The sequence below is a fragment of the Plasmopara halstedii genome (assembly GCF_900000015.1).
Source record: "Plasmopara halstedii genome assembly, contig: Scaffold_289, whole genome shotgun sequence".
NCBI lineage: Eukaryota > Oomycota > Peronosporomycetes > Peronosporales > Peronosporaceae > Plasmopara > Plasmopara halstedii.
Window position 1 is genome coordinate 201,525 of NW_020187210.1, and position 15,084 is coordinate 216,608.

The 15,084-nt window shown below is 44.5% G+C and overlaps 4 protein-coding genes across 4 annotated transcripts; 1 reads left to right on the forward strand and 3 right to left on the reverse strand.

Moving 5' to 3' along the window:
* Positions 1–708: 708 nt before the first annotated feature.
* On the reverse strand, positions 709–1,344 carry PHALS_05324 (uncharacterized protein; the record flags this gene model as incomplete). Its single annotated transcript, XM_024722880.1, has 1 exon — positions 709–1,344. One exon carries the CDS (start codon positions 1,342–1,344, stop codon positions 709–711), a length of 636 nt encoding a protein of 211 aa, XP_024573913.1.
* Positions 1,345–7,705: 6,361 nt separating this feature from the next.
* Positions 7,706–7,923, reverse strand: PHALS_05325 (uncharacterized protein; the record flags this gene model as incomplete). Its single annotated transcript, XM_024722882.1, has 2 exons — positions 7,706–7,792; positions 7,840–7,923. The coding sequence occupies 2 exons, from the start codon at positions 7,921–7,923 to the stop codon at positions 7,706–7,708; spliced, it is 171 nt and encodes a 56-aa protein (XP_024573914.1).
* Positions 7,924–8,485: 562 nt separating this feature from the next.
* PHALS_05326 (eukaryotic translation initiation factor 2d-like) lies at positions 8,486–10,307 on the forward strand (the record flags this gene model as incomplete). The annotated part of the gene is made up of 2 exons (XM_024722883.1): positions 8,486–9,453; positions 9,536–10,307. The coding sequence occupies 2 exons, from the start codon at positions 8,486–8,488 to the stop codon at positions 10,305–10,307; spliced, it is 1,740 nt and encodes a 579-aa protein (XP_024573915.1).
* A 71-nt stretch (positions 10,308–10,378) lies between these two features.
* Positions 10,379–13,060, reverse strand: PHALS_05327 (gpi inositol-deacylase; the record flags this gene model as incomplete). The annotated part of the gene is made up of 1 exon (XM_024722884.1): positions 10,379–13,060. The coding sequence occupies one exon, from the start codon at positions 13,058–13,060 to the stop codon at positions 10,379–10,381; it is 2,682 nt and encodes an 893-aa protein (XP_024573916.1).
* Between the last annotated feature and the right edge of the window lie 2,024 nt (positions 13,061–15,084).

A 15,084-nucleotide genomic window follows, 5' to 3' on the forward strand; every position in this document is an offset into this window, starting at 1 on the left:
GGATCCCACGGGCACTCGGCCACCCAGAAACTGAACCAGCAACTGGTTCTGAGCACGGAGTGCAATAACCTCCATCTCCATTGGAGCCAAGCGCCCCACCGTCGCCTGCAGCAACGCATATGCCTGCTCCACGGCTACGAGTCGCTCCGACAGAGCGCGGTAGTCCTCAAGGCAAAGCAGCCGGTGCACGACGCGCTCCAAATCATCAAGAGCGTCCGCATAGCGATATGTTACTTCAGAATCACGCTCAGCGGAGCTCCGATCACGAAGTGTCTCATCCTCAAGGGCTCGAAGAGCATCACGAGTCACCGGACGGCGGTCGACCCGGTCGTCACCACCCGCCACCGACTCTTCTCGATGAGAACGGTGACGTCCACTATCACGTGGAACGTCTAGTCAGACGACGTCGACGCCAGGGTCAAACCCAATATCTGGTGAAGTGGCGGGGATATCCCGACTACGAAAACTCGTGGGAGTTTGAGGCACCACTTCGGCAAGATTGCCCAGACGCCATGGACGCTTTTGATCAGAAAGAACAGGACGCTTCGCGTCATCAGACGCCCCGCTCTTCCCGGTAATAGCCAGGAAGTAGAAGGGTCATGAGCTAAGCTTGAGCAGTGGCCCTGAGCTTTTGCTTTCGCAGACACAGAGCTCGCGGGAGCGTTAAGGGGTTGACCCATACGTCGCAGGGCGATAATCTGAAGGGAGTCAACGGCGTGCTTTGAGTTTGGCAAACTCAAATCGGGGTGGCGAAAGTTCTCGGTGCCGTTGCACCGATCGCTCAAAGAGCGCTTCGTCATCTGTACCGCTTTCGCTAGGGGCGAGCACTACAGGTATCATTCGCATTGCGGGTACATGAGAGCCACCTCGTTGAGTACGTAGACGAGTGCGATAAACGTCCAACGGAAAATCTTGTAGTACCAAGTATCGATTTCGAAGAGCTTTCCGTTCGACAAGCCCAGCCTTCGTAATGGCCGGGGGCCCGACGATGTCGACGCGTAATGATCGAGTTACAGCATCCTTCGCTTCCACAGCGGGATCCGCCAGGCGGAAGCCATAATTCACACGATGGTCAATGTCTGACCGTGGATAAGCGCGTATCAGAGCCACCTTATGGACAGCTTCCAGCTGCCGCTTCTGTGCATCATTGAGGTCATCGGTGATTACACCACGTCCTTCAGGTGACGAGAACTCAGGAAACGGACATGGAGTCCGCAAAGCGCGAGCAGGGCTCGTCCCACGACGCTGGTGCGGCTCGCTTTCCTCGTCATTCCACCCAGGAAAAAGAGTGTCAGACTCGAAGTTGACCACATCCACATCCCCAACGAGGCCACTCGTCACCATTAGCGTGCGCGGAGCGCGACGCTCGGGCTCATCGAGCCTAGGATTTACATCCCTCGATACCGCGGAGACACGGTACCGACATGGCACCGTGTGCGGGAGATAAAGCTGGACTCTGCCCATGAGCGCTGTCGGAATCAGCGAGACTTGGAGGCTTCAGTGTCATTGACACAGGGATCATTAAGCACGGAAGTCGTTTCGTTTCAACGCAGTGTCTATACATGCAAGCCTCGTAAAGCCAATAATCGATTGGAACTGTAAATGTGTTCAATCAATCTTAATGGGGGAGAGTGTAACGGGGTACCACATTCCCTGGTAACAGGGGTGTGTGTCAAACCAGATGGGCATGGTGTGACCACACCCAAACAAGAATACGATACGGGGATGGATAGCCAGTTGTTACACATGTATTTAAATTTTACTATACATATCTAGGAAAAATTGTGCATTGAAAATTAGGCGGCTTTGCCGAAGATAAAATGAAAAAGTCAGTTTTAAATTGAATCCAAAGAATTAATTAGCCTTGGGTTAAGGCTATAATTACTCTTGAAGTAAGCGGATTGCGATCCGCTAAACTCGTACTTGTTCTAAGTATAGAACGAAAGGTCGGTGACCTAATTTACGCTCCCATTAAGCGCAAAGCTATGCAGCCCCGATGCAATATTAGTTAGGTAAATCTAGAGATTGAGATTTTGGCGGTTCTGCCTTAATTAAAACAATTACATACAATTATGTTTGTGAAGCGAAGTGTTCCTTTGCCTTGGTAAAGCTTTAGTACTTAGAAGTAGCGGATGGCGATCTGCAAACTAGAACTGGCTCTTGGAAAGAACGTAAGGTCGGTGACGTTGGCCTTGCATCCTCTAAGCAGAAAGCTTCGGCAGCCCCGCTGCAGTGAACAAGACACTTCCTCAAATTTATTAAGGAGAAAAGCATCGGCCAACCTTTAGTGGCTTTTTTCTTGTTTCGGAATCTGCCCATCAGCCATATTTCTCTACAAAACAACTAATTCATTATTTATGAGCGCTAAAAAACACTTGTCGATACTGCCGAGCAGGTCATAGAAGCACAACCCCTTCGGCGCTGGTCGCAAGTGCTTGCAATGGCTCCCTACATCTGACATCTCGTGCTTTCACGATCATGGATGCAGATGTTGTCGAAATCGGTTTGTGCACAGAAACGATGTGGGCTAAACAGCTGCGTCACTAGACGATTGCATGTCGCTGATGAATTATACTACATTTTTGGCATAAGGTGCCCTATCCAGAGCATCCCACTTGGAATACTTACCGCAGCTAGATTGACATCACTGTTACTTTGAGCAATTGTTAACGCTCATTACTTGGATCAAAGGCACTTATCAAACCGGTTTCAACCATGATATTCTAGTGAACTAATTTTTCTTGAAATGTATGTTTGTGCCGGAGTCGTGGCTGTAGTTGGGTTGTTACAATTATGCACAACTCGCCTCTTGCCACCAGCCTTTCTGAGACAGAAAGCAAGCTCTGAGTAGATATAGATTTTTTCTCACTAAACCCGCTCAGGAATTTAAACGTTAATAAAGGAACTTACGCTTTCTCGTAATGGTCATTACCGTATTTTGAAGAACTTAGCACCGAGAACAAAGTAAAATTGGATTACGCACTCCCCTATCCAGCCGGCGGTAATAAGCGTGGTGGGGTTCGTATGGTCACGGCGTGATACTTCTTTGAAGGGAATGAGAATTTGATCGATCTTTGAGATGTGCATCTCACTTCTTGCGCTTCAACCATGACAGAAGATGTGATCAATGTTTTCTCCGGTACCAACTATATAGTTTCGGTAACCTCACCGTCTTGCAATTATCGCGCAAGGGGGCTATATGGTGATTCCTCTAGCTCAATGAAAGCTTCTGTTGAAGGTGGTACGAGACAGCTATCATCCTCCAGTCAATCCATTAACGAATGAGCCGCCCAGAGCCACACTGCTCCACGCTGGGGGCCCGTCGCACGATATTATAGCTCAGTAGAGCATTTATATTGTGGTAATGATTAGTCGATGCCATCGATTTTATTATGTGACTCTTTAAAATAAACTTGATACTGTGCTATGGTGTACTTAGACCTATACCTTTTGGTTTGATTGTATCAATTACAATATTTCGAGAGTGTTTAAAATGTACATAGCAATATGTAAAGTTATGGAAAAATCGAATAATTGAAGCATTATTGGTTACTTGAAGATATAAAGATTTCAAAAAATGGAGAAAACATGATACACGTGGGCTACTACCACACGTCAAGTAACAAAATCCGCTTTATCATGAGATATGGTGAACCGGAAAGTCTAAGAAAAATAATTTCAAGCACATGTCTCTCTTGAGCAGCCGACCTTACTATTAGCCACGTCACATTGGGGGAGAGTATTAATTTAGCCTCTGTATGTCCTTAACGCAGACTCGTTAAGTCAACGTTTTGTGAAAATTATCTGGCAGTACCGTTGCACTTGTTAGCATTTATTAATTTAATACCGATTGAGTCAGAAGCGTTATTATATTCATAAATGCTAACAAGTGCAACGGGATCTATGGAACATGAAATGTACGAGTACCTGTCTCCGGGAAAACAAGACGAGCTTTAACAGCATATGTCTACGAGTGGTCTTCACGGCTCCGGAAATCGGCGGCCAAGAAGCCTGACGCGGAAATCACTTGCCTGGAGCATGCAGACATATGCGAATGTTGTGGTGAGGTACGCCACTTGCTCCACCAATGTTGCCTGTGGGTAAACAGGTGGAGCCCACCGTGGCTGCTCTATTGAACGTCCACTTTTCACATAGTCATAGCGGATGAAATTTATACCAATCAATGAAGAGATTTGGAATGGCAATAATTGCGGCCATGTTACGAACGCAACAACAATGTATTGCGTTTGCAGTCCCAAGCTTAGAAGCTTAGCGATTGCGCACGAGAATGGGTAATTATGTGCGGTTTCCCTTTTGCAAGAGATAATTTGAAGAGATAACTGTCTCGGGGGTTCGTACCGCATAACGCGGCTTATAGAGTACGTCTGAATGTCTTGCCCACTCATCATAAGGTAAGAAATAGCCGACTTTGTCGTAATATTAGGTGCTCTTGTCGCCACACTAACGTCAATCTCTGGCGGTCATCTTCTTCACGGAGGATCATCAAGCGAGTGCGACCCGCACCGATACCAAAGTAGACACAGGGCTGCCTACTAAAATCAAGGTACTTTTGTAAATTGAAGCGATCGTGGAGAAATAAGATTTCATTCTAAAATTAAAATCACCTTCTTGGAGTGGTGGGTCTCACAGTCCAGCGTTTTCGATTGTAAAAATCGTCGTTTCGGATTTTGTGGAGCGGTGACAAGTTCTGGTTGATTCAAGGGCGTCGTGCATTACATACAGGGCGCGACTGTCAAAAATTTTACGCAGTAGGCGGAGGCTTTGATGATACCATATACGAATAGGATTATCGTGACTTTATCGACGAGGACACTGGTAAAGTGTCTTAGATTATACATAGTTTTGAAAACTCTGACAGCGTGAACATTGTTTCTGTATCTGATTTGGAATATGATTCATCTTAAGTACGGTGGGACTGAAGCACCAAGAGCTATGAATTAACTAGAAGTGCGAATAGGTAAAGCTCTAGCGGGTCATGTACTCATTACTGCTGTAAAGTAGAAGCTTTTATAGCGCTGGTACGAAGCTGCGATAGGCTCCATGCAGGACTTGACATCGCTTTGATTGATTGCAATGGTATCACCTGGTACCTCAATATTACAGTCTCTAGGACCTGAGCTTGCGGAATTCGAAGAGCGACGAATGTTGAAACCTCAGCCCATGAAGTGAAGTTGCTAGGTGTCACGACATGACAGTACTGCTGAGTCAGCATATTCGTTTGACGGGTCCACTGTACAAATCAGTAAAGCTCTACGGATACGTTGTGAGAAAGATCATTCACTCGTTGGTTGGTAGTCCTAAGAGTTGTAAATCTCTAATCGCTATATTCTGCAAGATCTTAAAGCTGACAGTAATAATTCTAGGGGGTACGTATCGAGATCGTAAGCCGGTGAAGTCATCGAAATGATTCATTGGTACCCAGATTTATCATGGACCTCTCCTCTACGGATTCGTTCCACCTTCACAAATATCGATTCTTCGATACTTATGACTATAAGGCGCGACGTTACTTTTGTATTGAAATATTGTACTATTGTTTGAATATATCTACGTAAAGTACAGAACTTACCCTGTTTCGCTTTCCCCAATATTAGATATAAGCCACTCTGGATAAGAGCTTTTTTAATCCTTAGAAAATTGGGCAAACGTAAGCGCTCGCAAGCAACAACTGGGTTTGGTGTCTAACTTCACAATTTGCACTTTCTGATGCCTGCTGTGTAGAGCATACACGCATCGTACAGCGAGGCCGCCGTAGCTCATGGCTCATAGGAAGTTAAGCTAAGGTCACCGACCTTACATTCTATACTAGAACCAGTCTGAATGAAGCGTATCAAAATCAGCTTACTTCAAGAGTACACATAACCTTAACCCAAGGCAAATACACTGATTCGCTCAAAATTGAAATTGTATTTATTTGTTATCTTTGCGGCAGAGTCGCCTAAGTCTAAATCTATAAATTTATTTTTAAAAAGTAATACCTAATTAAATTGAATAACTGCTGGCAATCTTGCCACATAGTGGCTTCTTGTTAAGGCGTAGCTTCACCATCGTGTGGTCACACCATCTTGTGTGACTCACCCCTTCATAACAGGGTACGTGTCACCCCGCTACACTTTGGATATTTATTTCGTTTACGCTATCAAATGTTGCAGCGAATCCTCGCATGATGCCGGTCCTCAAGACTGATACTCTCAAAGCTATTCTCTGTCTGTAAATGTGTGAGCGGTTTCCATTAGAACGGTCGCAGCCGTTCTGGCCAAATCACTCCGAAATATGACTTATCTCATTATTGATCTCACGCGTCGACTCTATCAGAGAGAATGAGGTGCGCTTACAGCCGGGAAGATGACAGGAGAAAGTCACGAGAGAAACGACTCTTTCGGTACTGCTCTATGAGTAGAAGGTGGCTCACTTTGAGACGGAGCGATTAATGCATCGGTGTCAGTACACCAGTGAAGTTTCCAGTGACTAGTCAACAGAGAGTTTTAGACTCACTCAGAACCTTCATGAGAGATTATTGTTCGACTACGGCAAGTTAATCTGTTTTGGATGTCGCTAATGACCTAGATCACCCATGGCAACTATTTAGTCTATGAAAAGGCAGGGCTTCTGGGCGCGCTAGAAAGTAGCATGTGGAGCCCGACGTTTTGCAAGTTTGACACTTGGTCGGTACCTGTAACATCCGTGTTACAGCGACGAAAAGTTCTGTTTATTGCATTGAGGTGATAGGTTTTTCCCCTGACAACGGAGTCGTGATGTGTAGATAGCAAAGTCAAGCATTTAATCGACACTCTAACGGGATGTTCATATCGCTGAAGCTGGTGTACAAAGCTTAAAGACGGGTGAGACGACGCGTTTTGCTCACCTAGCGCATGAACTGGGTACCATATTCCGCACTCACGCCAATTTTCAGTACCCACCGTTTTGTTGAGGGTAAGGGGTATGCCGACTGCTGCTGCTCTAAAAAAATTAGTACGTCTGAGAAGTTATGGCTTCTGGGGCTGGTACTAGTCTCACTCGCGATTTAAGTAGAAGGTCTAAAAGCATAAGCGTGTAAGGGCTCCGCCCTTTTGTGGCGACCGATTTCAGATGGTTTGAGACCGTAAGTACAACATTACGATTCAAACAAGTGTCGTTGCGACTATTGCGCTTGCAAACGGCTTCGATAGGCGCCTTTAACTTAATCCAGCTCATTATTCACTAGCTATACATCAGAACTTCATGTGTCTCGCGGCGAGTGCGGCAACACCTCCCGCCCCATAGAACGGGCGTGAAGATCGTAACTCGAGTAGAGAGAAGGTGGAGCACCGCATATAACGTCACCCCTCTTCGTTCAACAGCTTGGTCGTATGACACCAGGGAAAAACGGTAGTAGAGATCAGGACTCGGACAATTCCTGCGACTGATCGCGTCAAAGAAAAGTGTAGCTTCATTGAAGCTTAGCGACAAGGGTATCAGCCGCAAAAAATTTTCCCTTGTCGAGTAATCGCCGAGCCATGTGATCTGATAATTTGAAAAGAGCATTCGATTCATATGCTCTTTGGAGCAGACATTTCCGCCGCAGTGACATTTAAGTGTTCACTTTTGCGCAATGTATCAAAAGGACGGAAGAAGTTTAGTCCCCATATGGACCAGTTCTGTGTGTTTGGAGAAATTTAAAAAGTTCAGCAAAACCGGAGGATTGCTACTCGTGAAGATGTTGCTTCTCCTGTGGAAGAGTCACGTCAAACAATAAAGATATTGGACATGATAATACACATTTAGTCAGAATCTAAAGTCACTCTTAAAAATATCAGAGCAAACTAAATACATAGTCACTTTGGGTTCCCGATTCCACTTCGGAATAAAGCGTAGATTCAGCGTTTGTGCGTTGTATACACAATCTCTTCCAATGTGCGACATGCAAGGCAACTCCACTCACTAAGCATAAGTGGCCTTCTGCGAAAGTCGCCTCCCGGTACGTGTGCCACCAATCGCCAATTTTTTTTTTAAACCAACAGCAGACAAAGCATACTAAGCGTGTCTGATTGTCCAGGTGAAAAATAGTCAAACAAATCGTGTTCCATTCTCAAAGACGATACAGTTCTACGGGAATTGGTTTTTGAACTGATGGCAATCGCTTCTATGTGCAACGGGATCTCCGTGTATCTTGACATAAAGAGTCCGCGTGAGCTTTGGACAGAGGATGGCTTCGTTTACTCCTTCCGGGAGCGGAACTGAGAACCTTTCGAGTGATAAGATACCTACCTGGTTTGATTTTCTATCTAAAGATATATATTCATATATACCCTTTTACTATGTTCATCAATAAAATCAAACGCATTGCACTACGTGAGGCTAACAGCCTCATTTAACCTCCTCATTAGTACAGTACACTTATCATTCGTACCTAATACCAGATTACTTTATTTCAATACATTACCATTGTTCGTACTCGTTGTCAATTCTATTTTTAATCATAATCATGTTTGCCAAGCCTGCGAAAATAAGTGGCAACGTGGTGCTTGGAAAGAAGGAAGTCAAAAAGCTTCACCGCAATATGACTGAATGCATTAGTAGCACATGCAATAGCTCTGATGCTGAAATTTTCAAGTGCTTGCTAGCTTCTAAGGCCGCCGTAAAGAAGATTAGCTTTCAGGCCCCGTCTCGAATTGTCGTGTACGTCTTAGAGGAGACAAAGGAGCCACTGATCTTTGACATATCGGGGAAAAACGACTTCTGCTTCAGTGTCTACGCGTTGTGGCGCTTTCCAAATCTGCTGCTGCCGCTGGTGGTGTACGCTTCTGTGAGCGAGTACATATTACGAGGGGCCGACGTAATGTTGCCCGGTGTTGTGTTTGCGTCTGAAGAGCATATGCAATCGTTACGCAAGGGTGAATTACGAGCTGTCTATGCTCAAGGCAATCCTTGTGCAATTGCAGTGGGTGAAGTGCTTATTGATGCGGCAGAAATGGAACGAAGTGGCAAGAAGGGCCGAGCACTGAAGCTCTGGCACGTAGTGGGGGATCAGTTGTGGAATATAGGGCCACAAACGCTACCGAATCGCGGATTTGAAGCAAATAAAGTATCGCCTTTTGGAGATGGAGAGAAAGATCCCGGTGTGACACTGGAAATGGTGACGCTGGAAGAATATAAGGAAGTGAAGAGTGAACAGGAAATCACGAAGCAACAAATGGACAGTCACTATGTAGGAGCACTTTTGCAGGCGCTTAAGACGGCTAAGATTCGAGAAAATGACTTGCCCATACTGGTCAGCTCCTTCCATGCCAATGTATTGCTGCCATGTCGACGAGCCGGGGCATCGCTAAACATCAAACGCTCCTCTTTTAAGCAACTTTCGGTATTTCTGAAGGCTATGGAGGCTCATGGATTGGTTGAAGTTGCTGATAATGATGGGATACAAACGATCACAAACATTGACAGACGCCACCCGTACGTATCCTATATGACTGTGTTTGTTCGGCGAATCTGAGGGTAATAGCCACTTACCACTCTATACCGTCTGCTTGGTTAGAGATGTGATATCACACGATCCTTATCATACTGACGAACAAGCGCAGTTGGAAGAGCAGGCCACTATTGATAGAAGTGCTGGACTGTCTAATTACGTCTCTGGTCGATACGCTCCTGACGTGGAGGAAAGAATTGGCTTATCCCCTTCACTTAAGGCTCTCATATCGTCAAGTTTGGGTGATGTTTCTTTCACTGGTCAGCCATTGCAAAAGTACTGGTCGTCTACCGAAATTCGGGATCTTGTCACTCAGTACGTTGAAAATTGTGGACTGATAGATTCTGAAAACAAGAAGTACGTGCGCCTGAACGGTCCTCTTACAGATGCGCTTTACGGGAATAAAGCACCCGTAAATGGCTATCCAGACCGAATTGCTCGACCAGAAATGCTAAGCTTACTGGTATCCAAATGCTCACACTATCACCGAATTAAACTCTTTCCAACCCATGCTGCTAAGTTTCATGGTGGCAAGTTGCGACCGATTACGATTCACGTGGAGAAGCTTAAGCGCCGAAGTAACATCACAGTTACTTACGTTGCCCATTACCAGCAATTTGGAATTGATGGTGCAACGTTAGCTAAGGAAGCACAAAAAAAGTGGGGCTGCAGTGCCGCTTTGCATATTTCCGAGGACAAAAGTAAGGGTGAGGAGATCGAGATACATGGACACATGGCTAATGAGGTGATGGAGTATCTGGTCACCAAGTACCTTATTAATGCCAAGTACTGTACCATAACTTATGGCAAGAATTTGAAGGCGAAGAAAAAAAAGTAAAACCAACGTTTCAGATTTATGTCTTACAACTTTCTACGTGATTTTCTAGGATGAGAAAAAGACATTTTCTATTAGGGGTGATGAAGCAGTTGCTGGCGCTTCTTTTTTTTTTTATTTCGAGAAGGGGGGACACTTGTGGATTGTCCACTTATGGCATTCGCGTTACTTGTTGAAGGTGTCGCAATATTGTTAGTAGGAGTGGCTGACTTACCTTTGTATTGGTTGGGTAACGTATTCGTTAATTTCCTTCTCTTGCACTGCTCGTTTTTGTGACGTTGCGCTTCAAAAGGATGACGAAGCATTTTGTGGTATATGATTAGCGCCAGAACGCACGCAGGCGTAAGATAGAATGACATGTAGGCTCGGTGCAAGCCGTACGTTGCTTGGATCACTGCGCACATCTGGAACATCATGGGTACAAGAGCATGCAGGGCCAACTCCGTTCTATTTTCTTTTAAAAACAAATCATACTTGGCAGCCTCCTGATAGTTTCCAATTCCACCTCCACAAAACCGGCAAGATCGCTTGCAAAAGTCACAGAAATCTCTTGAATTTTTAAACCGATAGACGCAATCACAAGCGACAACACGGAACGTTGGACCCACGTAAATCACCTCACTCGTTTTACCTGCCACAACCCGTTGAGTCGTTCGGTCAGTGAACTCCACAAGGATAGATCCGGGGCCTCCGTCCTCAAAAATACACTTCGGGCAGTTCTCAGCCGTGATCTTAACACTGCTGACCGAGTTACTGAGCGACTTCTCGTACACAGACGCAGCATCTTGACCTGAAGAGGCTCCAAAGAAAGCGGTTGGAGGAAGTGGAACCATACAATCAAGTGATAGACTGATAAGATACGTGAGCATGTTCAAAATCACAACATACGTTCCACCCTCCATCAGCAAATCATTAGAAAGGTCCGCTATCGGGGATCGAATAACACCAAAAAAGTACGTCACTTTTCCGGTCCATGGAAGTACAGATAATAACAGCACAGCGAGGAGCGAGTTTTGCATATGTTGCTGGTCCAAGGTTGCATTGTAATTTCCACCCAATGTTAGCAAGTATAGAACAAAGACGACAAATGAAGCCAGCACGAGTAATACGAGCACTCTCGAGAATTCAAGAGATAAGATCAATTGACCCACAAGTTGCACAACGAGGTGAATAATGGAAATGATCATCCAACGGCGAACTTTGAATCGATCAGTGATGTTGCTCAACTTCGATACGACAGGTACTATGATGCAATGTTGCAGAAGCAACATGAACTTCGTGAGCACGTACAACAGCCCTATAGCGTATGCGTACAATAAAACAATCTCGACAACAGTTGTTGCAGCAGCCACAAAGTTAATGATCATTTGGTTCAGCGAAATCTTGCCATAGCTAAAGTAAACCGCAGCAACTGCTGTACCTAAAGTAAGAGCTGCACCAATTATTGTTGATTTCCCAGCCTTAAAACCATAGATAGCGTTTGCGACGTTTACCAAGAATATTGGAGCATGTGCTGCAGGGTGCAGCATCGATAAAAATGATGGGAATTTTTCGTGGCTGAGGTGTTGAAGCAGTGAATTTGACTGCCGATCAAAACAACTCTGCCACTTTGTCATTTGTGCGTAAGAAATCTGCAGAGTTATTGCGTACATGATCACAAGTACCGTCCATATATTCATGCGCATCAAACTAGTCAAGAATTGCGGGAGTAGTAGCGTATATGTAGCGTATTCGCCAGGATAATAGCCATTTCGCACGTGCACGCGGTGTATGGAATCGTTAGCTCCTGATCCTTCTTCTTCATTCTTTTCACCAAATATTGCGTTCTTCGCGACCTCAAGTCGATAGCTAGGGTCGCTCACAAGTCCTCGGGTCTTAAGATCAACCGCATTGTACAAACTCTCAGCTACAACTTTCAGCAACTGATGACACCAAAGCAAGCAGAAATGATCGACCGAAGTCTGGACCGTCGGGATCGCAGATGCTAGTGCAACAAAAGCCCCCGAAGAATCTGCCACTGTATCCACACTTGTCAGCGACGTCTGCACGAGAATATCTTTATGCCCGCCAGCAATCGACACATACACCGCATCGTCATCATTGCCCTTATTTAAGCGCATTCTGTCGTAGATTACGCTCATTTCGGTATCGAATGGGAACGACGGATTGTCAAAAGGCACTCCAAGAGCGACAACATGTTGAATCGATCCCTTCTTGTAATTGGGCAATAATGCTGCTGTACGAACCACGATGCCACCCATAGAGTGGGCGACAATGACCACACTGTGTGGAATAACAGAGTCCCTGTTCTTCTTATTCTGCCTCTTATACTCCTTCAGAATTGACCTTACCACAGCGTTGAGATACATAGCTTGGTCAGTGACATAATTGCCGTTAAGACCAGTCGGTTCCTCGTTCAGGTCGAGTGCAAACAGATCAAAAAGAGATTCGTTTGTGTCCCAAAGGTGCCGCGACAGCGAGCGTGCCTGCTTATAGCTTCCCATGTGACCAGGCACAAAAAGAACAGGGACACCCAGAAGTGAATTTCGTGCGGATTTCATGTCGACGCGGAAAAGGTGGTATTTGGCGTGTGACGGAGCCGAACGCCATGAAACAAGTGAGTAGACGGGCCAAGACCAAGTCATCTCGCACGCAGACTCATAGTTTCTTGTAGAAATTATATCGATGATGTATAAACCTGTCAATAACGCGCTTAAGAGTGCCAGCAGAGGCAGGAGCAGCCGCTGTGCAGCCATTATTGTCCGCAAACTATATCAAAGGGGCACTAACAACGATACAATTGAAATTTAATTCCGCAAATTAAGGACGCTATAATTTATCACAAAATGAACAAAAAATCCTAAATTTGAGGGATGGTGTATGTACACCATAACAGGAGTAGTATGACGACATATCTTTCTTTGTGTCATGCTACGGTTCTAATTCTGGTATACTGAATAAGAAAAAATCTCATCGGTACTCCTTAAGGAGAAGGCAAATCCTGGCTTTACTATGCGTTTAGCAAAGCAGATTCTATATATAAATGCTGTGCGGATGTACCTTTCCCCTGTTTGGATGGTGTGCGCCACGTATGGCATCACAACACATTCTTTCAAGATTCACGATACTAAATACAACATCCAATACAGATGCTTCGTATCCAATATTTAATAATTGATACAGGATATTATACACACTGCTTGAGCGTTAAAAATATCATCGAAGTTTTCCTGTTTCACACTAGATAGTAGATGATTATATTACTAGATACTTTTTCTGTTCCCATTTTCGTCGACGCTCCAATATCCATGATGTCAGTGATTAAAATGTATAGATACGTAACAAGAATTGTGATCTTGAAACTAAGTGCCGTTAGTATTTGCGTTGTCTTGCGGGTGGTTGACTATGGACTTTGTGACTAGACTTTTGGACTTTGTTGAGCAAGCCTCACAAATTGCAATTTCATTCGGGTACCTCAGCTCCAAAATTGGTTCTAGAGCCAATTCACTGTACGGTAAATAACTTCTGCGCTGGTTTGGCAAATCATTTCAATCATGACCCTGGGCTGCTACACAATCAAGTCAGGACCTTGATAACAGCACTTAGCAAAAAAAGAGTGTGGCAGTTGAGGTCGCTTTCTACGTGATGTAAAATTAGCTCATGGAGTCGATGACACTGATGTGCTAAACGAACAACCAACCATTTCTGATGGCTTGAATGACGTAGATGTCGTTCGCACCATCACGATAAGGCAACTGAGGGGATCAGTCAAGACTGCCAATTGCAAATCTGTTTTGACGAAAGGGGGATTCTCCTCAAGTGACCTAGCTTGAAGTAATCTGGCCACTATATAAACTGGTACTCAAAGCGGGACTCATGGCCAGCAGAAGGAACCAATGGTCTAGCAATGGTTGGGTATTCGCGAAAATTATTTCTGTCCATATTTTAATTTGGTAAGTTGATGAAACAGCATTGCTCATTTGATAAAAATGTGTCAACAACTGGTGTTTTTGGTTATTTCGCGTGTACGACTTGTATTGATAGGTCTTTTGATCGAGCGTAGATTATTGTACAGACGAAAGAGAATCTTTGTAAAACGGTTATAGACTTACAATAAGTATGCTCTTGTATACTATCGTATTGATATCTACCTATTGGTTTAGTATTCAATTCTTGCTGTCGAATACATATTTGTATTCTGGTGTGTTTTGTATCAAATATGTATTATCTGGGAAATGTACGTCGTGAATCTATAGGACACGATCGAATGCAGCAAGGCATTGAACAGTTTGTTTGGCCTGTTGTTGCAACACATCAACACCATCTTTAACTGCACTTCGGATAGCTGCAAGGTCACTATAACAGATTCAAGATCTATTGCTAATGGGTATCACTTCATTTGACGTACATCGCCTCGTTGGCAATGCGTACAGCTTACTGACAGCGAAATGCTCAGGTAGGTCTGCAGTAAAATTCTAGTTCGGTTATCCTCATAGACATGAAACTTTGAAATGATATTAATAACATCTAAAATACATTATTATCAGTGAAAGTAAATTTTGATACCAGAAAGTAGACAATATATCAGATCGTGAAACTCAAAAGCAACGTTTAGCCAGCCATCTAAGTTTAGAAGTGTCTGTATTAGGGAATTTAACACGACATCGACTACTCTACTTGACCTCGTCTAAGATCTGGTCTTGATACGTAACAATTGCTAAAATACAATTGACAAAGTCTTGCGAGGTCTTGGGTTGTACCTTGATCTTTGCACTTCGAT